The sequence below is a fragment of the Microcebus murinus genome, chromosome 2 (genome assembly GCF_040939455.1).
Source record: "Microcebus murinus isolate Inina chromosome 2, M.murinus_Inina_mat1.0, whole genome shotgun sequence".
Classification (NCBI taxonomy): domain Eukaryota; kingdom Metazoa; phylum Chordata; class Mammalia; order Primates; family Cheirogaleidae; genus Microcebus; species Microcebus murinus.
In genome coordinates this window covers 12246636-12272754 of record NC_134105.1, presented here as the reverse complement: position 1 = coordinate 12272754, position 26119 = coordinate 12246636, and the positions used below count along the sequence as shown (strand labels likewise).

At 56.1% G+C, this 26119-nt stretch overlaps 2 protein-coding genes across 3 annotated transcripts; one reads left to right on the top strand and one right to left on the bottom strand.

The window, feature by feature from the left end:
- Positions 1 to 1280: 1280 nt before the first annotated feature.
- On the bottom strand, positions 1281 to 16314 carry SLC66A1 (solute carrier family 66 member 1). 2 transcript variants are annotated; one of them, XM_012787691.2, is made up of 8 exons: positions 16247 to 16314; positions 11415 to 11643; positions 6036 to 6165; positions 5204 to 5291; positions 4427 to 4569; positions 4184 to 4276; positions 3498 to 3683; positions 1281 to 1721 (listed from the first exon to the last, which is right to left on the bottom strand). In XM_012787691.2, exons 2-8 carry the CDS (start codon positions 11576 to 11578, stop codon positions 1650 to 1652), a joined length of 876 nt encoding a protein of 291 aa, XP_012643145.2. In that variant the 5' UTR covers positions 11579 to 11643; positions 16247 to 16314; the 3' UTR covers positions 1281 to 1649. The 2 variants fall into 2 exon arrangements, with proteins under 2 accessions (XP_012643145.2, XP_075850690.1); XM_075994575.1 differs by lacking the exon at positions 16247 to 16314 and adding an exon at positions 15778 to 16223.
- A 120-nt stretch (positions 16315 to 16434) lies between these two features.
- On the top strand, positions 16435 to 25562 carry AKR7A2 (aldo-keto reductase family 7 member A2). Its single transcript, XM_012787697.2, has 7 exons — positions 16435 to 16780; positions 19121 to 19308; positions 19459 to 19563; positions 20258 to 20354; positions 20598 to 20697; positions 21221 to 21350; positions 25155 to 25562. Exons 1-7 carry the CDS (start codon positions 16459 to 16461, stop codon positions 25314 to 25316), a joined length of 1104 nt encoding a protein of 367 aa, XP_012643151.2. The 5' UTR covers positions 16435 to 16458; the 3' UTR covers positions 25317 to 25562.
- The last annotated feature ends 557 nt before the right edge of the window (positions 25563 to 26119 follow it).

Below are 26119 nucleotides of genomic sequence, written 5' to 3'. Positions count from 1 at the left end.
GTGTTTCCCGAGAGGAAGGGCTTGTCACCCTGTCACAGGAGGGCCTCCTGAGAAAGGGGCTGTGTTCTCTCAACTCTTCCCGCCCAGCTCCGACGCAAGCCTGCACGTGGGGTCCGTGCTGCCACATTGAGCCCCCCCACCCCCGGTCTTCAGGCTGGAATGGTGCCAACAGGCCCCAGGTGACTGGCACTGAGCCAGGTCCCAGCCCCGGCAGGGAGCCATACATGTGGCTGGCACAGGGCACATGAAGCGGGTGCGGGCTGGAGCCGGCTGTTGTGTTCTGGGGTCCCTTCCCCAGCTACCCGGGCCTGGCCAGAGACTTGCAGAGGTTGGCGCTGAGGGTGAGAACGGAGCCTGAGGCCAGCAGGGTTTGGGCCGCTCCGAAGGGTGAAGCTGCACTGCACACAGACACCTGGACTCCACCCCTGCCAGGGAGGTTGGGAGGCAACTCCAGAACCCCAACTTTGGCTGGAGGTGGATTTTCCCCACAGTTGGAGGACCTGAGGTGTATCAAACCAGGTTCTGGTTTTCTGGACTTGGGTGGGGTGTCGGGGGAGATCAGGCCAGCAAGGACGGGAGCTGGCCCGTTCCCTGGGCACCCAGAGGGTCATGACCAACAGGAAAGCGGAATCGCAACGGGGCCTGCAGACACAGAGGCTGGGGCCCGGGAAGCAGAGCTCTGGGCTCAGCCCCACCTGCCCCCACTCCCACGGCCTGCACCTGCCTCCTCTTCCTCCTGCCCGCAAACCCCACCCCACCTTCCCCCTCATTACCTCCCACTCACCCTTCTGGCCTGTCACCTCCTCCAGGAAGCTGTCCCTGAGTCCCGGCCGTCCCTCTTCTCCAACTGAAAGTCATCAACACTAACCCTTACTGAGCCCCACTCCATGCCAGACTTCGGGGCCATGCTCTGTAATGACACCATCTTATTTAACCCTTAAAGGACAAAGTGGTGGTACTGTCATCCCATTTCACTGATGAGGTAACCGAGGCACCAAGGACCTAAGATGCAGAACCCAGATCTGACCTAACCATTCTGCTTCTTCCTGAGAGCACCCAGGGACGAGGACCCCAGATCTGTGTCACTCTTGCTGCCGTGTCCCCACCACCAGGGGTGGGGCCTGTCACGGAGAAGCAGGCTTTAAAACCAGAAGGCCCGGCATGGGGCTGGGCCTGGGCTGCAGGCAGACGCGCCCCCCCCCCCAGCTCCCCTGGGCCCCCAGGCACCACTGTCCCCAGAGCCACCCCACCCCCGGCGCCCTGGGAAGGAGCAGCGGAAACAGGTGGGAGGTGCCGTTTACTAGGTTGTCTGGAGTCAACAGGACAGTCCTGGGTCCTCCAGCTGCAGCTGTGGCCCCCCAGGGGCTGAGCAGGCAGAGTGAGGTAGGTGGGCGCAGGGGCGGCCACGCTGTCTTCCGAGAGGCCCCTCGAAGCCTCGGCGCAGCCCCTCCTGAGGCTCCTGTGACAGCTGCCCTAGCCCCTGGGTGTGTCCCAAGCAGGGCAGGCCAGCCCAGAAGGCTCTGGGGATGGGGAGGCAGCAGGGCTGGGAGTTCTGGGCCTCCCCAGGCTAACCCAGCAGGAGCAGCACTGTCACCACCCACACCTGTCCCTTGGAGGTCCCCGTCATCCTGGGCTGAGGCTGGCCCTGGTCAGCTGGGGAGGAGGGGCTCGAGCTCCGAGGAGGCTGTGCGGTTCCTGTACAGCAGGAACTGGATGGAGATCTGGAAGGGTGGCGTTAAGGCCAAGCTGAGCAGAGACTGGCCCTGTCCCCGGGGGCCCTGTGGCTCCATCTGCAGCTGCCGCCCTCTTGCCTCCCAGCCTTTGCCTGTCCCGTCCCCTCCGCTCTGGACGCCCTCCCTGCTCCTCAAGCCCCAGCCGGACCCCCTTCACCTTCCAAGTCCAGCGCGGGGGCCTCCTGCCTCAGGCGGCCTCCCTGGACCCCAGCCCAGGGCCTTGCCTTCCTTCACCGGTGGCCGGGCCATGTGGGGGACCAGAGCTGGAACTCTTCTCTCTCATCACGCCCAGCAGGGACGCAGCGAGTGTTGAGACAAAGGCCACATACACTTTCTCCCAAATGAGACCCAGGTGACGTCCTGTTCAGCTACTCGGCAAACATGGAGCCCTCACCGAGCGCCGCGCCAGGTCATGCCGGAGTGTTTCCCCTTATCTCACACCATCGCCCATCCTCCTGATGAGGCAGATGACTGTCGAATAAAGGAGGTACGGAAGCACAGAGAGGGTGACGGTTTGCCCTGTGTCACACAGCTAGGAAGCGGCAGAGGAGCCAGGATTTGCACCGGATTTTTCTGATTCCAACTCCTGCGTCTCCACATTCCAGCTTTCCTTCCCACGGCCTCGATGGCCTGACGTGTCTCTATTCCTGGGGCCTTTGCACAAGCTGTGCCTGGAACACGCCTCCCTTGCCTTTGCCTGACTAACTTCTCCTTCGGGCCACAGCTTAAATGACGCCGTGAAGCCTTGGCTAACCCTCTCAACCAGGAAGGCCCTGGTTACACGCCCTCGCCGCACTCGCCCGGCACTGCTGCGGTGACGGTGACGCGATTACTTGGTGATTACGTGCGCCCTGCCTGCCCCCGCTGGGCCGCAAGCTTCTGAGGCAACGGCCATTCTGTTCCTGCTCCCAAGCAGACCTAGGGCCTGGCGGGGCCCAGCACACAGGAGGTGTGCACGCTGGGGCGGACGGAGGGAGGGACGGAGGGAGGGAGGGATGAAAGAAGGATGGACAGACGGAGGGAGGGATGGAGGATGGGAGGGAGGCAGGAAGGGATAAAAGGATGCACAGATGGAGGGAGGGAGGGAGGTACGGACAGAGGGTAGGAGGGAGGGAAGAAGGGATAAAAGGATATAAAAGGATGCACAGACGGAGGGAGGGAGGGATGGATAGGGGAGGGACGATCAGAGGGAGGGAGTGATAGACAGACGGAGGGAGGGATGAAAGGGTGGACAGGTGGAGGGATGGGTGGGAGAGGGAGGGGAGGGATGGATAGGGGAGTGAGGGTCGGAGGGAGGGATGAAAGGAGGATGGAGGGATGGATGGGGGAGGGAGGAAGGGATGGATGAGGAGGGAGGGTCACAGGGAGGGAGGGATAGACAGAGGGTGGGAGGGAGGTAGGGATGAAAGGAGGATGGAGGGATGGAGGGATGGATGGGGGAGGGAGGAAGGGATGGATAAGGAGGGAGGGTCACAGGGAGGGAGGGAGGGATGAAAGGAGGATGGAGGGATGGATGGGGGAGGGAGGGAGGGTTACAGGGAGGGAGGGATGGATGGGGGAAGGAGGAAGGGATGGGGAGGGAGGGTTACAGGGAGGGAGGGATGGACAGAGGGTAGGAGGGAGGGAGGGAGAGATGAAAGGAGGATGGACAGATGGAGGGATGGCTGGGGAGGGAGGGTCAGAGGGAGGGAGGGATGGAGGGGGGTTGCTGGAGCCACGTGCAGGCAGAGGCCTCCCCACCCGGCCGCACACCTGGAAGGATACGACGGTGTCGAGCAGCAGCACGCCCAGGCTGCCCACGAGCCAAGGCAGGTGGTGCAGCAGGTAGCTGCCCTCGCTCTGGCCCACCTCGGGGTTTTTGAGCAGCACGCTCAGCCCGTACAGCGTGTTCCCCAGCATGACCAGCGCGAACAGCGAGTAGGAGACGCCCTGCGTGGACTTCCGCAGGAACTGCGGGGAGGGCAGGGTCAGCAGCCCCAGCAGGGCTCTCGGCTCTGGACTGAGCTGTCCAGTGTCCGCATGCACCGCGCGGTGCACATACCTGAGCGTCCCGCAGGGCCTGGCACACAGGCCAGCCCCTCCCAGGACCCCTCGTCCTCCCCGCTGGCAGAGAAGCGGGAGATGGTGGCTGCGCCATGCCCTGCTCTCCCGTGCCCTGCGCCCACCCAGCCAGCCTCCCCCATCCCTTCCACCCCACCCCGCCCTCCCCTCTCTCGGCCTCAGCTCCCCCCAGACCTCCCTCCCGAGTCCCTGGGTCACACAGGGTCTCACGTGCCCCTGGCTGGCAGGCAGCACCACGCCCATTTTCCAGAGTCAGAAACTGAGACTCGGGTGAACTTGCCCAAGCCAGCAGGGAGGGGGCCCGGGCTTTCTGAGCCGAGACTCCTCTCCGGTACCTCACTACTCCTCAACCCAGCCCCCCACCCCACCCCTGCCGACGCGGGGCTCACGTTGGTGCGGATCTGGGGCAGCCGGGACAGCAGGTACAGCACGCTGGAGACGGAGCCGATGACGAAGCCCACGATCTCCTGCTGAGTAAAGGGCTGGGGCCGAAGGGGGCGCTCAGGGCCTGGTGGGGGGCGATGCAGAGATCCCCCTGGGGGGTGGTCCCCGACCCCACTTAACACCCACGTGGCCAGGCAGGGGCCGAGCCAGCCCCCCACTCCCGCCCCGCCACCAGTACCCAACCTCACCTTGTTGCCTGGCTCCACAGACAGGAGCGCCCGCCCCCGGAAGACCTCCCTCGGGGCAGCCACAGGGCCCGTGCCGCGCAGCAGAGGCATGGCACACACCGTCCCCACGAAGAACAGGAGCGCACAGTTGATGGGGGCAGACACTGGACACAAGGCAGGAAGGAAGCCGGCGTGAGGTATCTGATGGCAGAAGGCCTGGACCTGCGTCTGGGCCTTGCCCCTCAGTGGCTGTGTGACCTTGGACAAGTGACCTAACCTCTCTGAGCTTTCATTCCTCATCTGTAGAACAGGTACAACAACGGTTCCCTTCTCCCAGGGTTGTAAAGGAGAAAGAATGAGGGCAGTGGGGCGAGCAGGGGTTAGCCACAGCAGAGATGCCAGTGCCACCCAAATCCCTTCCAAGAGCCTCTATCGTGTCTAGCACAGCCCTGGACCTGACCTTGCCTATCGCCCCTTCTGAATCCTGGAGGGCAGACACGACCTGTGTGACTTGTCCTTGTTCCCCCAGCTCCAAGCCCGGGGCTGGACACAGAGGAGGAGCCAAAGCCTTGCTTGCAGAGTACGAACTTGAGTGACCTCCCTGGTCCGGCCCAGGAAGTACTCGCTGCCCTCGGGCCGCTCTATCTTGGCTGATTAACTCTGGGGCTTTTAGATAGGGCCAGGATGCCTTCCGAGGTTTGGTTTATCACCCAGCAGTGGGCAGCCTGCTTCCTCCCGAGCTCCAGGCCCTCCCGGCTGCTGGTAGAGTGTCCGACTCGGAGCAGTCACTGCACTCACACAGAGATGGGCGCTTCTTGAACTTGTAGTGAAAGTACAGCGTCAGCATGAGCAGGTCCGCCAAGACGTAGTACACAGCTGTGTAGGTCTGCAAGAGATGTGGGGCCCGGCATTGGCTGCTGCCCCAGGGCCCGGGACCACAGCCCGGCAGCCCTCTGCGACATCCCAGCTGGTGACCCCTGGCCAAGTCACATCACCTCTCTGAGCCTCTTGCCCTCATCTGGAAAGGTGGGATCCCAGCTCCTGCCTGGCAGAGTTACAGAGCAGGTGGGCAAAGGGCCTGGCCAAGTGTCCAGCGTGGCAGGTGCCGAGGAATGGGGGGCCAGCACTACTGGTTAGGATGGCGCTCCGCAGTCAAGTGATGGCCCTGGTTGGGCCTGACACAGGAGCAGCTGACTTTCTGGTCCCACTTAGAAAGACAACGCCTTCCTGACTGTGGTTCCCAGCTCTGCCTGGCCACAGAACGACGACAATGGGACTTTTCAGGGAAAAACTCGACTCTTTGAGGGCCCAATGCCCTGCAAGTTTAGTCGGCATCCCAGCACCTCAAAGGCAACAGGTCCCAGTGACCTTATAGTCATACAGTGACCATATAGCTCATACTGCAGATGGGGAAAGGGAGGCCCAGAGAAGGGCAGAGACTTGCCCGTGGTCACACAGCATGGCATGCAGAAGGCTCTCTCTATAGCGTAGGGCCCTCACAGGATGCAGCAGTCAGGACTCTGCAGACCGGGCTGGCCAAAGACCCTGGGCCTCTCCCTCAGCCGGCTGCTCCCAAAGCCTCTGCCATGGCTGTCCCTGACCGCCCCACCCTGCCAGGGCACCGACCCACCTGCAGGGGCAGCTGGTTAGCAAGGAAGGAGCCGATGAGGTTGCAGGAGTCCCCGCCGATCCAGCCCAGGAGGAACCACAGGGACAGGGCCTGGTCCATGTTGCCCGTCTTGCAGGCCTTGATGAACTGCCTGTGGAAGAGGAGTGGGACGCAGGCTCAGGGGCCGGGGGCGGAGAAGGCCACCTTAGAAAGCCACCAAGGGAGCACCCCCGGATGAGATGACCACGGAAGAGTGAGGCAGGGGCAGTGGCTGGACAGGAGGTGGCCTGGTAGCCCATCCTTCCCGCAGCCGTTCCCTGCCCGTTGGAGGATTTTCCCGCACCCTGGGGTCTCTAGCGGGGACTTGGGGTTTATAAAGGGCCCTGAAGTTGTGTGTCAGGCCCTGAGAACCACTTCATATGACTCTGGATCCTTTCTTCTATGGATGGGGCTGGGGGAGCCCGCTCCGCAGGAACAGCTGGTGACAGTGACGGGCAGAACCGCAGACCAGCTCTGTTCAGAGGGCAGCGGGGACAGGCAGGGCCGAGGCGCCCGTAACTCTCCACTGCACGAGTCGAGGGCCTTAGGTCTCTTGGCTACTCCCCGAAAGATCCTTGGTGCTGAGACCCTCTCTTTCCACCTGTGGCCCTCTCTTTCCACCTGTGGCCCTCTCTTTCCACCTGTGGCCCTCTCTTTCCACCTGTGGCCCTCTCTTTCCACCTGTGGCCCTCTCTTTCCACCTGTGGCCCTCTTCCACATGCTGGCGGTGGCCGAGGAGACCTGGGCACAGTTCTGGGCCCTGCCTGTGTTCACTTGCTCCATCCTCACAGGCCCCGGTGAGGTCGGGTCTGTTCTGACGACTGTCCTCCTTGGGGACTGAGGAAGTTGTGTCGTGAGGCTCAGATTCACACCCTGGCCCACCCTCCAGTCTTGCTTTTGCTCACACACACACACACACACACACACACACACACACTGCCATTTATGGCTCAAATTCCTCTTTAACCATCGGCAACTACAAATGAAAATGAGCAGGTAGGGAGGGAGGTAGACAGATAGAAAAAACTAAACGTCTCTCACCCCACCCATCAGTCCAGCCAGAAACGCAGCGTGGGCGCCGGCTGGTTCCGCTGCCTCCACCTCCCCGCAGGCCCCCACCTGTCTCGGTCTCCTAACCAAGCCTTGTTCCTCTCAAGTCCACCCCCCCTTCAGGGATCTTTCTAAAACCCCAATCTTGCCAAAAACTCTCCGCAATAAGGACGTGCATTCTCCAGAGCGCGCCCCGGCAAGGCACGCAGTGCGGGCCACTGCCCCCAGGGTCACTCTCCCCCCCAGCTCTCCCCCTGCATACGGCCACCGCCCCTCCTCGCGCCCAGACGACGCCTCTTCATCCTGTCTCGACTCAGGACATGAAAACACCAGTTCCTCCTTGCGGCCTTCCTTGACACGGGCTCGGCTGGCACCTTCTGCTTCCTCCTCGGTGACATGCAACACCCCCGTCCCGCCTGGACCCCAGCACTCGAGGGCGGGGGGCGACCAGCACGGGAGGCACCAGGAAGGCCTAAGTCAGGTGGGCCCACAGCCTTCAGGGAAGCTCCTCTGAGGCTGACACCCGACTGGGCTCTGGAAGCTGTAGGAAGGTGACTATCCCACCCGGGAGAGGCGGAGGCAGGAAGGCGGCCACCCTTCCCACCGTCACGCCGGCCTCCAACCCCTCCCTGCCAACCCGCCAGGCCCAGGCAGGAAGGAGAAGCCCCGCCAGCTCCTCAGAGAGGTCTGGGGAGGCTCTCACTCCGGACAGGGGGTCTCGCCCACGGCTGCCATCGGTCACCCAGGGGGCCCCTCCAGCCCCACCTCCGTCACTGCTTGCTAGATGGCTTCCACACCCCCAAGGCGGCCTCCCTGCCTCCAGTCTCTCTCTGTCCCCGGGTCCTTCTTCCCCCCCACTCCCAGACTGTCTTTTCAAGGGTGCCAGCAAGGAAGCTCTGCAAAGGCAAGGACGCCATCTGTTGGGCTCATTCACGCCACCCCCAATGTGGCACCCAATGTGGAACAAGGTAATTCAGTAAAAATGCCAAGCCACTAACAGGGTGCCTGGACAGTTCGACAGGACATGGGGAGTCTTGTGAACATGAGGTGCTGGGACAAATGGATATCTACATGCAAAAGAATGAGGGCAGGGTGCGGTGGCTCACGCCTGTAATCCTAGCACTCTGGGAGGCCCAGGTGAGCGGATTGCTCAAGGTCAGGAGTTTGAAATCAGCCTGAGCAAGAGCGAGACCCCATCTCTACTAAAAGTAGAAAGAAATTAATTAGCCAACTAAAAATATATGGAAAAAATTAGCCAGGCATGGTGGCGAATGCCTGTAGTCCCAGCTACTCAGGAGGCTGAGGCAGAAGGATTGCTCGGGCCCAGGAGTTGGAGGTTGCTGTGAGCTGGGCTGATGCCATGGCACTCACTCTAGCCTGGACAACAAAGTGAGACTCTGTCTCCAAAAAAAAAAAAAAAAAAAGAATGAGGATGGGCCCCTACCTCACACCACACACAAAATACAATGCAAAATGGACCACACACCTTAATGGTACAGTCACATCTATAAAACTCTTACACTAATAAGACAGAGAGTCAATCTTTGTTTCTTGAATTTGGCTACAGTTTCTTAGATATAACACCAAAAGCACAAGCAACAAAAGAAAAAGATAGATAAATTGGACATTATTGAAATTAAAAGCTTTTGTGCTTCAAAGAACACCATCGAGAAAGTGAAGAAACAACCCACGGCGTCAGAGAAAATATCTGTAAATCATACATCAGATGAGGATGTTGTATCTAGAATGTATAAAGAAGACAAATGATCCAACTGAGCGTGGACAAAGGATCTGGAGGACAGATCTGCCAAAGGACAGACCTTTCTCCAAGGAAGACACACAGATGAGGAGCGTGTGCAAAGCTGTCCAACTTCGCTGCTCATCAGGGAAGCACAAATCAAAACCACAAGGAGATACCATTCACACCCACAAGGACGGCCACAGGAAAAAAAGAGAAAACGACATGCGTTAAGGAAGATTTGGAGAAACTGAAAGCTTCATATGCTTCTGATGGGTCATAAAATGGCATAGTCACCTGGAGAAACAGTCAGTTCCTCAAAACGTTAAACCAAGCCGGGCGCGGTGGCTCACGCCTGTAATCCTAGCTCTCTGGGAGGCTGAGGCGGGCGGATTGTTCGAGGTCAGGAGTTCGAAACCAGCCTGAGCAAGAGCAAGACCCCGTCTCTACTATAAATAGAAAGAAATTAATTGGCCAACTAATATATATAGAAAATTAGCCGGGCATAGTGGCGCATGCCTGTAGTCCCAGCTACTCGGGAGGCTGAGGCAGAAGGATTGCTTGAGCCCAGGAGTTTGAGGTTGCTGTGAGCTACGCTGACGCCACGGCACTCACTCTAGCCTGGTCAACAAGCGAGACTCTGTCTCAAAAAAAAAAAAAAAAAAAAAAAAAACGTTAAACCATATGACCCAGCAAGTCTACTCCTTAGGCATATACTCAAGAGAAGTAAAAACATATCTCCCCATAAAAACTTGCACAGAAATGTACACAACAACGTTAATCCTAATAGCTATAAACAAGAAACAACCCTAATGTCCACTGAGGGACGAATGGATAAAGAAAACATGGTTAATACCCAGCATGGAATATTATTCAGCCACAAAAAGGACTGAGGTACTGGCACATGCTACATCATGAAAGAATCTTAAAGACATTATGTTAAGTAAAAGAAGCCAGTCACAAAAGGCCACATATTATGAATCCTGAAGTGTCTACAGCAGGCAAATCTACAGAGACAGAAAGCAGATTGGAAGCTGCCAAGACAGAGAGGCTCAGGGGAAAACGAGGACTGACAGCGAATGGGTGCAGGCTTCCTTCTGGGGTGATGAAAACGCTCTAAAATTAATTGTGGTGATAGTTACGCAACTCTGTGGATATACTAAAACCAATGGCTGGTCCATTGAAATGTGTTTATTGTATAGTTTATGAATTCTTTCCCTTAATCAGGGGCTGTTAAAACAATGTCAATTCCTGATTAAACCCTATTTTGGACGCAGTGGGAGGCCAAGGGGGGAGGAAGATTGCTTGAGGCTAGGAGTTTGAGACCAACCTGGGCAATGCAGCAAGACCCTGCCTCTAAAAAAAATGTTTAAAAGTTAACTGGGTATGGTGGAACGAGCCTATAGCTACTCAGGAGGCTGAGCTTGGAGGACTGCTTGGGCCTAGGAGTTTGAGGCTGCAGTGAGCTATGATGACACCACTGCACTCCAGCCTGGGCGACAGAGCGAGACCTCGTCTTAAAAGAAAAACAACAAAAAATGCTTATCTTTATCAACCTCAGGATAAAGAGCAAATTCCTTAAGAGTGGAGAACAGCCCTTGGGCTATAGGGCCCTGGAGGATCCCTCTGACCTCCCCTGCCCCTGCCCTGACCCCGCACGCTCGGTCCAGCCGTCCCAACACAGCCGCCGCCGTCCCCGTACACCTGCTGTTGCCTCTGCCTGGCTCGTTCTCTTCCACACAGCTTGCACCTCTCCGATTCTGACCTCTCCTGAGCTCCTGGCTTAGAGGCTGTTTCCAACTGCAACCCCCTCCTGCCACTGCAGGGGGGGCGGGTGTCCCTCTTGCGTGTGTCAAGTAATGGAACAGCAGCAATGTCACAGCTTTTGGGTTTGCACACGGTAAAGGCCCCGAGCCAGGGGCTTTCCATACTCTCCCGCATGTTGTTCTTGCAGCAACCCTCTGAGCTAGAGAACAACACTCCCATTTTACAAATGAGGAAGCCGAGGCACAGAGCAGCAGGCGGCACCGCTGAGTGTGGGTGCTGCCGGCGCCTGCGCAGTGCATCCTCCTTCCCCAACACAGCGGCGCTCACTGCTGTGGTCTCCACCCCTGGAACGTCAAAGCCTTGAAGCTACTTTTGATGCATCCCAGCCCGTCCACTCTCTTGCCCCATCTCTTACCTGCTGTGCAACCTAGAGCAAATTGCTTAACCTCTCTGGGTTTCAGTAACTGGCCCTATTTCATAGGATTGTTATTAAGGATTACATGAGGTAAAAATATGGCAAGCAATCAGAACTGAGCCAGGTACATAGGAGGCACTCAATGAACTGTAGCAAATGTCATTATCTCTGTATCAGTATTGCCCAGCCCAAGGTCTGGCCTATGGGGACCTCAGAGCAGGTCCCTTCCACCAGGCTGGAAGTCAGCGAGTATGACAGGGGACAGGGCATGCCTGGCCTTGAGTCTGCAGAGGCCCCTGGCCAGCAGGCAGCCCCCTCCTCCATGCAGTACCCAGAGCCACGGCCCCACCGCACAGCCCCGCCCTGACCCTGCCACCCAGACCCTACTCACGGGAAGGTAGACGCAGCGAAGCAGACAATGGAGACCAAGCCCAGGCCCACACTGGCCTCATCCCAGCCGTCCTGGGCACATTCACCAAACACGTCCCATATCCACTCTCGGGAGCCATTGGGGCAGCTGGAGAAGTTGCCAGAGCTCAGTTTCTTCCAGACCATGGCTGTGGAAGGAAGGCCCCCAGCCCCACAGGGAGGGTGCTGGTGCACTGAGGCAGGCAGGGGTCCTACAGGGAGAAAGAGAGGAGGCCTTCAGCCTGGGAGGTCCAGGTCACCTTGACCTAAGCCACCCTCGCTTTACCACCCGGCACTGACGAGCCCCTGAACCAGAGAAGGGCAGAGATATAGTCCTCGCCCACCAGGACACATGACGCCTCCAAGTCCACAGATCCAAACACACACGTGCGGGCAGAGCGCTGGATCTGTGGCCAGAGACAGGTGCGTTCAAATCCCAACTCGCCAATGCTGACTTTGGGCACGTGACTCAGCCTCCCTGTACCTCAGCCCTCGGATCTGTAAAATGGGGGTAATTACAGTGCCACCTCCCCCACACAGTTGTCCTGTGGGTTCAGAGTTCATATAGCACATAAAACTGAACCCTCGATGTCATCTTTTGCTATGATTCTTGGACATTTAGGTTGTTTCCAATTTATCTGTTACAACTATAAATTACTCTGGGGGGTCCACTGAGGCCAGACGCATTCAGGACATTATTACCTCATTTATTTTATTTATTTATATATTTATTTTTTGAGGGTCACTCTGTTGCCTGGGCTAGAGTGAGTGCTGTGGCGTCAGCCTAGCTCACAGCAGCCTCAAACTCCTGGGCTCAAGCAATCCTCCTGCCTCAGCCTCCCGAGTAGCTGGGACTACAGGCATGTGCCACCATGCCTGGCTAATTTTTTCTATGTACTTTTAGTTGGCCAATTAGTTTCTTTCTATTTTTAGTAGAGACGGGGTCTCACTCTTGCTCAGGCTGGTTTTGAACTCCTGACATTGAGCGATCCACCAGCCTCCGCCTCCCAGAGTGCTAGGATTACAGGTGTGAGCCACCGCACTCGGCCCTATTACCTCATTTAAAGTAGGGCCACCCTAAACACCGGTCAGATGAGGCAAGTGGGGAGGCGGGGAGGGGACCCCAGGGTGCACAGGCACCTGCGACTGAAGCCTGGGGTGCTCAAGCTCGTCTTCTTCCAGGAGCTCAGAGTGTGGGGGACGCCTACTGGCAAGGAGTCCACGGCCACCTCCCCACTGTGACCACCCAGAAAGCCAGAATATGGCTGACTGCAAGGGCAGGCAGGGAAGGCCCCTCCCGGTGCCCGCGTACCCTGCCTGTGTGACAACACTAGAGCAGGGAGGGAGTGGGGCCTGGCTAGAGCCATCTCTGTCACTGAGAGTCACCACAGCCCCGACTACCGAGCTGTCTGCCAGCTCCATGCCACACACCTTGCATGCACTAATGCATTTTATCTTCACATCAACTTGTGAGTGGGGACTGCTGATATCTCCATGAGGAACCTCAACCAGAGAGAGGAGGCGATTTGCCAGGGCCCCCAGCCAGGGAGCGTAGGAGTCAGAACCAGGACGGAGACCCAAGACCTGACCTCTGCTGCTGGCCATCACGCTGCACCTGCTGCTGTCCCTGGGTGCTGCAGAAAGCTCCCGTAGCCTGGCGTGGCACCCTGCATCTCCTGGAGCCAGACAGTGGGCTTCCCCTTTTCTCACTGTGCTCAGAAGGGGTCTCCTCACTGGGTGGGGGCTCCCTCCAGCCACCTTAGTTCCCACTTGGGTCAGGAGGCCTGGGCCCCTCATATAGCAATTCCCTGGCTAGACCCAAGGAACTGCTGAGGTCGCAGTGGCAGGGAGCGTGGGGATGGAAAGGAAGCGAGTCAGCGCCTTTTCTCAGGAAGCTACAGCCTCTTGGTCCTAATGTCACCAGCCATGGGCAGAGGCCCTGGAGCTGGGGACAAGGGCGCCGCAGATCACTGTCTATCCAGCTCACTGCACTATCTCCAAGGCCTGGCACACAGTGGCTGAAAACCTCTTCCCATGTCTTGGTGACCCACCTTGATGACCATGAGCACAACTGATGTTGGAAGTATTCACCTGATGCCCTGTCACCTCACCGGGAAGGCCCCACCCCAAATTAACATACAATCCTGGTAACTGTACCTCTGCGATGCTAGAGACATTTCAGATAAAGTCTTTATGCTCCCAGCCACCCCTCAATTGGACTGTACCCCCAACCTCCTCTTACAGATCCTCAACACGCCACTGCGGTTTATCACACATTCGTACCTGTCATCCTCATAACTCCCTGGCAAGGTAGGGCATATTGTCCCTATTTTACAGATGAGGCTGAGTGACGCTGGGCAAGTGAGTTAACCTGTCTCTGCTTGCCTATAAAATGGGGCTAATGACACTCACTCCATGGGCAGCTGTCCTGACTAAATGCCCATAAACCTCCCAGCCCAGGGCCTGACGTAATATATGACAGTGACTGTTCTGAGGCTGAGAGTCTAGCATCTCAGCCACCCCAAAGCCTTGCTCTCACTCCCTTTTCCCTGGGTTAGGGAGGAAATGAGGTGGGCAAATCCCAGTGTGTGTGTGAGGGTGGAGTGGGGGTGTCTTGAGGAAGGTACCTTGGTTTGTGGGTCCAGGGCACTGGGTGGGTGGCCCCTGACCTTGCACAGGGACCACGTGCAGCTTGGAGCTTGGGACACTCTGAGACACACCTGAACCCTGAACAGAAGGGCCTTGCTCTGAGGGCCACCACGCATAGGGCCTGTCACCTAGAATCCAAGCATGGGCCCACCTCCTGTTGGAACAGCACTAAGGGAAGGGGTGTCCAGGGCTGAAATAAAACTTGACCTCATTGGTATGAATGGCAAGGACCCAGCAGGGGTGCCCCTGGAGTCACCCTTGGAGGGCACACATTCAAATTTTGGGGTCAGTGCATCTGGGCTGGGGCTCAGAGATCCTGGGTTTAAGAAGCTCTCCTTTTCAAGCACTTTGAGACAGACTGTGCTGAAGACAGCATCTCCTGCCACACCCAGCTTCCTCTCCCCATCCCACACTGAGCCACGAAGGTGCTTCCCCCAAAGCAGAACATGTGTCCGCTACAGGATCAAATCCAAATTCCCCAACGCAAGGCCTCAGGTTACTCCAGGAACTACTTCTCAATGCCTCCTTCTGCCTCCTGACCCCTCAGATAGGAATTTCAGGCCCCCAGGCTTCTGCACATGCTTCCTCTAGGAGTGTCCTCCCCCTCCGGGGCCTGGTAGGGAGATAGGAAGACTCACTTCTAAAGGGCCCTCTCAAAGTGGCCTTACAAGAGCCAGCTGGACAAGACCTGCCACCTCCCCCTTCCCCTGTCCACACACCTAAAAAACGCCACCAAAGTCCTCAACAACCAGTGCCCTGTAACACACTCCCCTCCCTTACCTGAGTCATGCACTTCTTATTCTAGGGGTCTACACACACCAGCCGCACACGAAGATTCATATAAAGTTGGGTGGCATGTAGGGAGAAGGAGAGAGTGAGGGAGAAAGAGGAAATAGGAGGGAGGAAGAGAGAAAGAGATGGGGGAAAGAGGAAGAGAGGAAGAAGGGAAGGAGAGAAAAGCTGTGAGCTCAAATAGCCAAGAGCTGAGGAGAAAAGCACTCTGGAACTGACCTGCCTGACGTCTACTAATCTGGAACTTCTGGGCAGGGGACCGAGCCTCAAAGTTCTAATCTGTAAAGTGAGGGAATAACACACGTACCCACCTCCTCGGCCGACTGCAGAATAAAATGAGACAGTCCAGGCCAACCTGGACTAGAATGGTGCCTGGCTGGCATAGCATAAACATTCCACAGCAATGGCCAAGGATGGCCTTTTTTTTTTTTTTTTTTTTTTTGGACAGGATCTCACTCTGTTGCCCAGGCTGGAGTGCAGTGGCATCGTCATAGCTCACTGCAACCTCAAATTCTTGGGCTCCAGTGATCCTCCTTCATCAGCTCCAGGGTAGCTGGGACTAGAGCACATGTTGCCAAGTCCGGCTGATTTAGTTTTTTTGTAGAGACAGGGTCTTGCTATGTCACCCAGGCTGGTCTCGAACTCCTGGCCTCCAGAGAACCTCCCACGTGGGCCTCCCAAAGTGCTAGGATTACAGGTGTGGGCCACCACGCTGGGCAACGATGGCTATTATTCTGTTCTCGCTGTAGCCCCCGCTGGCTCTAGGCACACAGGAGACTTCAGGAAGTGTTGAATGGACACGACCTGCCACCCCACTTCCAAATCCAGACTCCCACTCGCACATCCAGACACCTGCCATAAGCACAGCGTGGGAGGGGGCGATCTGGCTTCCCTTCCCCGCAGACCTGGGGAGAACGTGGAGGAAGGAGGGTCCTAGCCAGGGGACACCATCCACGCCAGGCCTCCAGGTCCTCGTCCACGACTCCCTCCAGGTGCGTCAGCCCAGCGCGGGCCGCCTGTTTAGACGATAATGACAGGGCAGCCGCTGGGGCCAGCGCCGCGGGGCCCCCTTGCCCGGCCCGCCCCGGGAAGACAAAGCCGTCGGAAACCAGTCGGCAGGACCAGAAGGGGAAAGGAGACCCAGGCCCCAAGCCCTGGACGGGTCGCGCTCGAGGTGGGGGCGACGAGGACATGGGCCCCCAAGGGCCATCATGCCCGGCCGGGAGGCTCGCCCCAGGACCTCGCGCCCAAAGGAGGGCGCGGGAGCCCGGGCGGCCCAGGGGCTGGAGAAGGGTGCTGGAAAGCCGAGCCAGGGACGCCCCGGAGTCCCGACCCCAGCCCTGGGGTTTGCCACCAGCCCCCGAGCCGGCTCACCGCGTCCAGGTCCGCCGCCAGGGCCGGGCTTCTGGGCTCAGTCCCAGCCTGGTCAGCTGACCGCGCGCCGCCGCCCCGCCCCGGAGCCGCGGGCTCCGCCCCCCACGCCGCGCGCCGCCGCCCCGCCCCGGAGGCGTCCCCGCGCCCCTCCTCGGTGCCCCTCCCGCGGCGTGGGCGGGGCCAGGGCGCCACAGCGCGCATGCGCCGGCGTCATGCTCAGAGCGGTGTCTCGCGCCGTCGGCCGCGCCGCCGTTCGCTGCGCGCGCCGCTGTCCGCCGCCGGAGGCTCGCTCGCTCGCCATGGCACGGCCGCCGCCGTCGCGGACCGCCTCGGGCGCCCCGGTCCGGCCCGGCACGGTGCTGGGCACCATGGAGATGGGGCGCCGCATGGACGCGCCGGCCAGCGCCGCGGCCGTGCGCGCCTTCCTGGAGCGCGGCCACACCGAGCTGGACACGGCCTTCATGTACTGCGACGGCCAGTCCGAGAGCATCCTGGGCGGCCTGGGGCTCGGGCTGGGCGGCGGCGACTGCACAGGTAACAGTCGCCCGGGACCGCCCCGCACCGTGCGGGGCTGATCCTGTCCCCAGCCGGGCACCGACCGGACCGCGGGCAGCACCGACCTCCCGCGGCCCACCCCGCAGCGCTGGCACCTCCAGGCTCCTCAGGCGCATCTAGCTCCGGACAGCAGGACAGTGCTTTGCCGTGCCTGACTGCTTTCCTCTCCCTCCCCTGCGAGTTGCAGCTCGGGAGCCCCTCCCCAGCCTTGACTGGCCATTCTTCGCTTCCTACCTCCATTGCTTCCCCGCCTCCAACCCTGCCAGATGCCAGTAACCAGTCCTCACCTGGGCTCTCCGCCTGTCCCCTACCCCCCACCCCACTGCCCTCACCTCCCATGCACTCCGAGCACCCTTTTCTCATGCTGGTCTTTGCTCAGTCCCTAGACTTTGCCCTGTTCAGTTGACAGTTTCTCTGGCTCTCTCAGGGAGAACTGTAGCTGCACCATAGGCCGCGCTAGGGGAGTAGGGGTGGTGGGGAGGTGTGAGAGAGCGGGTAAGGCCTTTCTGTCCATCCTGTGCCAGGCTTTGACATGGGGCTATAGGAGGAAATGTGACTCTAACTCCCCCCAGAGAGCTCAGTCTAGTTGGGAAAACTGAAGCAGTGATTGCTGGAGAGCCCAGAAGAGAGAGCACTTTTGGGGGCTGGGTGGCCAGGGAGAGGCCCTAGGGAAGGCTTAGGGAACGCTAGAGCTGGGCCTTAAAGGCTGGGGGGAGAACGGAAGAGAGTAGCATGGTGTCTGAGGGCACAGCTGTGCAAAGACTTAGCTTGGAAATGCAGAGTGCATGGTGTATGTACAAGGAAGGCAGGTGTGGCTTGAGTGGGACTGTCCTTCATTAGCCTGGTGCCATTGGTAGTGCCTGGCACACAGTGAGGGCCCAGTAAGCACTGGCTGTTGTCATTATCATACTTCGCCTTCCTGAGGCTCTTGCTCTCCATCTCCACCGAGAGGCCCTCTCTAGGTCCCCCTTAGCTTCATGGCTTGGTGGCTCTGGAGGAACAGAAGCGGAATGTGTATCTCAGGCCCACGCTTTATCTCGGTCACTTGGCTGCCTCTTGTTGATAAGGAAGATTTTGTTTCTGAATTGGTTTTTCTTCTCCAGCTGTTCCCTGCTTCCTTCTTTGAGGCCAGGGTCTCACTGGGTCAAAGTCCTCAGATCAGACCTGAGCCAAAGTTCACACCAAAAAGGCCCAAGGTGGGGGTTGGGGGTTGGTGGCAGAAGGGAGAAAATCTGGACAAGAAGCTGTAGAACTTGAACTTGTTCTTTCTTGTATCTCAAGGGATCTCATCACACCCCTCTGACCTGCTCATTTGGCTTGGCCAGTAGGAGAAGTGTACAGTCCATTCAAAGTCCACACAGCTGGGGTTCTTTCTAGGACAAGGAACAGTGCCAAATTAACTCACTTCCAAGCTGCTTAGGTGGCAGATCACTGTCTCATGGGGATCTCGTCTCTACACTGCATGTATGTTTGTGCATGCCTCTGTGAGTCTGGAAGGGGAGGGGAATTATAATCACCTTCTGTTCAGGTTGCCTCTAACAGTCTCTCAAACTGCCTCTGCCGGTGGCCCACATTCAGGTGGCTGGCTGCTTCTTTACTGGTCTTCCTGCTTCCAGGCCTCCTCCTTGCGTTCTTTCTCTGTACTGCAGCCAGGGTGAACCCAGGTGACCCATTCACATCCTAACAAAACCTGTGAATTGATCATTCAGTGATCAGTCCAGATTCAGTGAGGTGGTATTTGAGAACCAGTGGGATCAAATCTGTGCCTTTTTCTTGTCTCACATCCCCCTGTATTTATGCCCTGCCCTGGAATTTACGCTCTTATAACTCAGAATTGGAGATACGCATCCTCACATACTGTGTTTTCTTGCCTCTGTGACTTTGCATTTGTTCCCATGCTCTGCACTCTCCACCCTTCCCTGGAATTCCCAGGTTGGCCTCATGCCTCTCCTCTGGGCTCCTATAGCCTGTGTGCATTTCTCCACTGCACTTACCATATTGTAACATCAGCCTCCAGATTGTCAGCTCCAGAAGGGCAGAGATCCAGGGTATTCAGTAGCTCTGCGTACTCAGTCTCTAGTGCAAGGCCTGGCACAGCCAGCAGTTTGGTGACTAATGATAGTGATTGTAACAGAGCCGAACATTAAGAAGTTACATCTAAGACATGATTTACTCCCCATGACCTGATAAGGACAGTTCCATTATTATCATCACCATTTTACAGAATAGAAAACTGGGGCTGAGAGAGTAATTTAGGCACAGTCGCCTGGTTAGCATGGGGCTTTTATAAATCCTTAAGCATTACATTATTCCACCCAGTGAAAATTGCTACCAAGGCCAACCCTTGGGATGGAAAGTCACTGAAGCCTGACAGTGTCCGGTCCCAGCTGGAGACATCACTGAAGAGGCTGCAGTGCTCCCAGGTGGACCTCTTCTACCTGCATGCCCCTGACCACGACACCCCGGTGGAAGAGACGCTGCGCGCCTGCCACCAGCTGCACCAGGAGGTGAGGGCAGCCCCCTGAGCTCCAGTAGGCGGCCTGCTGCTCTTCTTATCCTGATACAGGATACAGCCTCACTCCAAGATCCCCACTCTGGCCTCCCCTTCCTGGTCTCCTGGACTGCAGTGGGTTCTGACCACAGCCTCACCCCTGCAGGGCAAGTTTGTGGAACTCGGCCTCTCCAATTATGCCGCCTGGGAGGTGGCTGAGATCTGCACCCTCTGCAAGAGCAACGGCTGGATCCTGCCGACTGTGTACCAGGTGAGGGCCACGGCTGCAGGGGCCTCGGTCTCCAGGGCTCTTGCTGATCCTGGGCTCTCTTTGCCTCTCTGCCTGCCCCTGTGCCCTCTGCATAGCAGCCACTGTCCTGCTCAGAGCCTGCAGATGGCTCCCAGGTAGTGGTCTCTCAGGATGACGTCCAAGATGCTCATCTGGGCCACCAGGCACCTGCCCACTTCTTGCCTGAGTGCGCACCTTGGTCCCTTCCTTCCCCGACTCCCTGTGCACATCAGCCTTGAACACACCTTCCCCCTGGGAGAAGTGCTCAGGCTTCACTTTAGTGACTCTTGCTCTGGAAGCCTTTCCTGACAGCTGTAAGGAGTCTCCAAACCTCACCTTCATACATGCAGTGGGAACTTTTGAGTTCCTACTGTGATCATAGAACCTGACATTATTGTAATTATCAGTCCCCTTGTCTAGTTCTTTAACTTGGCTGTAACATCTCTTGGAGGCAGAGAGTCTGTGAGACTTGTTGATGGTTGTAAATCCAGCGTCCAGCCCATAGTGGGGCACACAGATATTTATGGAATGATATATCCAGTTCAGTTTCCTGTCTTTGGGCCCAGTACCCTCTCCCCATCCTCTACCAACACTAATGATTTTAGAAATATTGCAAAAGTCCTGAGCTTATGTTGATTTAGAGTTTTAAGAGAGGAAGGCTGTCCTCTCCCTGCAGGGCATGTACAACGCCACCACCCGGCAGGTAGAAACGGAGCTCTTCCCCTGCCTCAGACACTTTGGATTGAGGTTCTACGCCTACAACCCTTTGGCTGGTATGTGCTGCCATGGGCCAGGCTCCTCCTGAGGTAGGAGGGCATTCCTGGCCCTGTCTCTGCCTATTCCTGACCCGTAGATGCCGAGACCAGGAGCTGGGAAGCAGGGAGGGGTTTGACAAGATGCTGGGCTGTGTCCTCCATCCTTCCTTGGTCCCTCCCCATCTCCTAGTCCAGCACCCCTGGGGTACAGCACCCCAGGGAGCAACCTGGGCCAGGGGTCTGAATGCAGCCTTCCTGCAGGGGGCCTGCTGACCGGCAAGTACAAGTATGAGGACAAGGACGGGAAACAACCCGTGGGCCGCTTCTTTGGGAATAACTGGGCTGAGACCTACAGGAATCGGTGAGCTGGGGATGTCTGCCTTGGGACTCTGAGCGTGGAAGGACCCCCTTTGTCTGAAATGATGTTCCAGGCTGCTTTCCTAGGGTGTAAGGCCTTCCCTTGCCGCCTGTGCCTACATCTCTTGATTCCTACAGGATTGTGAAACTCTCCGTGGGGTTTCTTCTTGTTTCCTTGGGACCTCCTGAGGAAATGGGGCTCCCTGGGCCCAGGTCTTCCCTGAGACATCACCCGCTGAGAAGGAGAGAAGGAGCCCAGGGTGGAGCTCAGGAAGCCTGGGCCGAGTCCCGCCCCATCCTAGCTGCGTCTGTGTCACTGGGTGCCATGGGGCAGGTTCAGGAGTCCTCAGGAATTGACACATTGGTGAGGGAGCCAGCCTCCTGGGTGGGTCTGAGACCCCGTGAAGTAGAAGACCCCGGCTAGAGAGGATGCTGGCCCCTCAGGGCTTCATGGACTGGGGTGTGGGTGGCTGCCCTGGGGTGACCCCAAGGTACTGACCCTTGTGCCATCATCCCCATCTGCCCAGCTTCTGGAAGGTGCACCACTTTCAGGCCATTGCCCTGGTGGAGAAGGCCCTGCAGGCCGCTTATGGCGCCAGCGCCCCCAGCATGACCTCGGCCGCCCTGCGGTGGATGTACCACCATTCCCAGCTGCAGGTAAATAGCCGCCCTGGGTGCTGCTGCCCTTCTGGGGGAGCTAGAATGACTTTCAGGGCAGCGGTCCCCAACCCTTTTGGTACCAGGGACCAGTTTCATGGCAGACAGTTTTTCCACGGACTTGGGGTGGTTTCATGATGATTCAATCACATTCCATTGATTTTTCACTTTATTTCTGTTATTATTAGATTGTATTATATAATGCAATAGTTGTACAACTTACCATAATGCAGAATCAGTGGGAGCCCTGAGCTTGTTTTCCTGCAACTAGACAGTCTCATCTGGGGGTGATGGGAGCCAGTGATACCCAAAGTGTGTTGTTTATGTCCTCTCTACTCCATAATCTCGTTTTGGTTGTTGTCACTGCAGAAACCCCCGCTTCACAAAGATAGGATGTGGGAAATGGGAGCAGGCTTTTCAGTGCTTTTGTGGCTATCTCAGGATATTCCACCTTGACTTTAGTCCAGAATGTATGGAGATTTGAAGTTGTCCCAAACATAACTTAAAGGCCACCATCATTTGCAGTCTCAAGCAGTGGATCCTCTTCTAACACGGACAAAGTTGATTCACCTGGCGTATTCACAAATGGGTCACGGGTTCATTTCTTCCCATTTTGGGGTCTTTTGTGGTTGGGAAGTAATGCTCAAACTCTTTTGAAAGCTGAGATAGGTGATTATGCAGCAGCTTGGCAAAGAAGGCCCTGGCTCAGTCTCTTTCAAAATCTCTGCTAATGTTTGAAATATGTCAGAAATCCCAGTATTCACTCATTGTCCCCATTATTCCAGTTCACCTTTGAATGCAGCCACTTTATCTGCCAACTTGAACACAGTTGTCATTCTCCCCTGAAATGATACATTGAGTTCATCGAGCAGGTTAAATGTGTCACACAAGTAAGCAAGTTTGTGACCCATTCTGTGTCACTGAAGTGTGCTGCCAGTGGTGACTTTTTCGAAAAGAAATCTCTGGAGCAGCTCTCATAACTCAAAAACTCTGGCCAGTGATCTACCTTTAGAAAGCCATCTCGCTTCTGTGTATAAGGGAAGACATGTGCTCTGCGTCCATCTCCTCACTCAGCTGCATGAACACACGTGAGTTAAGGGCATGTACTTTAATGTGGTTGATGATTTTAATCACATCCTGCAAAACAGTTCAGGTGACATTTTCTGGCTAGCTCGCATTTCTCTATAGATGACAGAGTATGTAGACTCACATTCAGAAGTGAACTCCTTGACCCGAGTAGTGAAACCAGAAAGCTGTCCAGTCATGGCAACCGCTGTATCTGCACATACACCAACACAAAATGACCAGTTCAGTTTTCCTGATACATAATCATCCAAAGGCTTGAATGGTTCTGCAGTTCTGATGTCGCTTGGCAGCAAAAGTGCACATAACATATCCTCGTGCACATCTTCCTGAAAAACATATCACACGAAAACAAGTCTTGCTGCCTTGTTGTCAACATTGGTAGACTCATCAAACTGGATTGTGTACCACGATGACTCATTAATCCTCTAACAGTTGTGCCTCAGTGTCCTCTGCTATTTCATCTGGTTAAGGTGCTAACTGAAAGGGGAACACGTGCCACCGTTTGAACTGCAGCCTCTCCTAAAAGTTCACAGCAAATGTCCTTAGCAGCAGGCAGGACCAACTCTTCACCCATAGTAAAGGGCTTCTTAGCTTTAGCAATGCGGTAGCCACTAAGAATGATGCTTTCAGTGCAGACACGTTTGATGAAGTGGTAGCCTTCAGTAATTGCTTCTGTTCTTTGTGGTCACATTTTTTTCTTTAGAAAAACGCCAAAGGTTTGTCTTTTAATGCAAGGTGCTTGGTCTCCATATGGTGAAGCTCTTTTGAAGTTTTCATGGCTTCATTAGATAGCCAGTCACCACAAAGTGGGCTTGGAGAATGTGAATCACCTGTTGCAATGAACTATAATTTAAGTAGGACTCTTGATATTTTCTTTTAAATGCAGCTTTCATTTTGTTGGCAGTCTTAGAGTCTTCTGCTGTCTCATCATTGGATCTGTCCCCATTTTCAAAGAAGCTCTCTAGCGATGTTTGGTTTTCACTCATTTTTGCTAGAGTTAGCTTGTGGGCTTACGAAAACTGACTGAGACAAGTGCTCAGTGCAGGAAAGAGGCACTGATGGAAGTGGTAAATAAAATAATGGGCGGGCAACGTGCAGACTAAAATAAGTGTGTGATTCTGACTTAAAACCTGCCACCAGATGCAGCTATACAATTGAAGTACATCAACTCACTGGCCACTAGAAAGCCTGCTGCCAGATGCAGCTTAATTGTCACTTGCCACTCACTGATAGGGTTTGGATGAGTCTGCGAGCAATTGATTTTTTTTTCTTTTTTTCTTTTGACCACCCAGAAGTACCTTATCAACCAAAGCAATTGATTTATTATGGTGTCTGTGCAGTCAGACCTCTCTGCTAATGATAATCTATCTGTATTTGCAGCTGCTCCCCAGCACTAGCATCACCGCCTCAGCTCCAGCTCAGATCATCAGGCATTAGATAATCACAAGAAGTGTGCAGCCTAGATCCCTCGCATGCGGAGTTTACAATAGGGTTTGTGCTCCTAAGACAATCCAATGCCCCTGCTGATCTGACAGGAGGCGGAGCTCAGGTGGAGATGTGAGTGATGGGGAGTGGCTGTAAATACAGAGGAAGCTTCGCTCCCTCGCCCACTGCCACTCTCCTGAGCGCCCCGCAGCTCCAGGATTGGCAACTGCAGTGTTAGGGGACCTCTAAAGAGTTTGTTTTCTCTATTCCTTCGAAATTTCTGTCCCTTCCAGTTCTCGTGGGCATTCTTCCCACTGTTTGTCGATGTTATCTGCATGCCAGGCTTTGTAACAAGGGCTTCACAAACATGGGTTTCATCATCCTTTAGGCCATGATGGTATGATTATCCCAGTTTTATTGAGGAGGGAACGGGTTCACACAGCTATTAAGGGGACAGAGGCCGGTGGCTCACGCCTATAATCCTAGCACTCTGGAAGGCTGAGGCAGGCATATCACTCAAGGTCAGGAATTTGAAACCAGCCTGAGCAAGAGCGAGCCCCTGTCTCTGCTAAAAATAGAAAGAAATTAATTGGCCAACTAAAATATATATAGAAAAAATTAGCTGGACATAGTGGTGCATGCTTGTAGTCCCAGCTACTCGGGAGGCTGAGGCAGAAGGATCGCTTGAGCCCAGGAGTTTGAGGTTGCTGTGAGCTAGGCTGACGCCACGGCACTCTATCCGGGGCAACAGAATGAGACTCTGTCTAAAAAAAAAAAATAAGGACAGAAATTTGAACACAGGTTTAACCTTTAACCATAAGACCCATTAGTCTCCCTCCTCTGGTGGGAGCTGGGGTTTCCTCTCTCTGGCTGTCCCCTGTCTTCCTGGTTCAGACTTCAGCTTTGGAGGTGGCACAGTGTCTGACATATGTATACAGTAGGTGCTCAGTAATGGGAGCTAAGTGAGTTGCATAAGTTTTACACCCATAACCATGCTGAAAATCGAGACAATGGAGTCCCGAAAGGTTGAATGACTTAGCCCCAGTGTCACAGCTTTTGGGGTTGAGAACGGGCTGTGAAGTTCGGTCCGTCTGGGCGAGCTGTGTGGGGGCAGGGGACAGCATAACGGTCTCCAGTCACATCATTCCAGCTGTCAAGGCATCTGCAGTTCTTTGTGGATGCATAGGACAACATAAACACGGAGCCCAGGTCTCGGCAGGGCCGTGGCTGGGAGGGCGTGTGAGTGGAGCGTTGTGCAGAAGGGTGTTGACCTCTGGCCGTCTCCCCTTGCAGGGTGCCTGTGGGGACGCGGTCATCCTGGGCATGTCCAGCGTGGAGCAGCTGGAGCAGAACTTGGCAGCGACTGAGGAAGGGCCCCTGGAGCCGGCTGTTGTGGACGCCTTTGACCAAGCCTGGCACCTGGTTGCCCACGAGTGTCCCAACTACTTCCGCTAGGTCCCGTCGTGGCTCAGGCTGCCCAAGGCCTTCTCATTTTTCTCTCACTCTGGCTAGTCTCTGCCTTAAGCTGATGTAGCAGGGTCTTTCATGATTGGATCTGTGCATTGTTTTTCTAGATTCCTGTCTTGCTCCTTATTGCCTTCACACCATGGAAAGGCTGGGGCTGCATCCTGCCTGGGGCTTTCCTACCTGAATAAAGTAGGCACTTGACCTGGCTGTCACCCAGGCCTGCAATGAACCCCACACACTTGTCTTCTCTGGTGTTCACGATGTGTTTCCCAGCCTGCCTGGGGACTGCGAGATAGAGGCTGAACCACGGGCTGGAGTCTTCAAAGGGTGAAGGGAGTGGAAGGGTCTCAGGGGCACATGGCCCTCCCCAGTGTCTCCTGGGTCCCTAGTTCTGACTGCCAGCCTGACTTCTCAACTGTGGGGCTGGAGGTAGCTCTCACTCTCCTACACAATAGAAAAAATGAGAGCTGTACACCTAAAGATTTTCTCCACTTTAGAATTACCTCCTCAGTACTTAGAAGTGGAAGAATTTGAGCAGAAGCCTACCTGTAGAGTCCCTGCTAAGAAGAAGAAATAACACTGGGTACATTTCTGACACTGAATCTCAGCAGTGGCTTTACTCTTATCTTAGCTGAGGCCTCCTATCTGCACATCCATCAGATTCTTGGCCTTTTCTCTGGGCCTCCTGTTGGGAGTGTGGGCACTGACTGCCAGGGTCCCCATTTTCCTCAGCAAACTTCTACTCCAAACTGGAGGCACCTAAGGCTGGAGAAGAAAGGAAAAATCCCAGG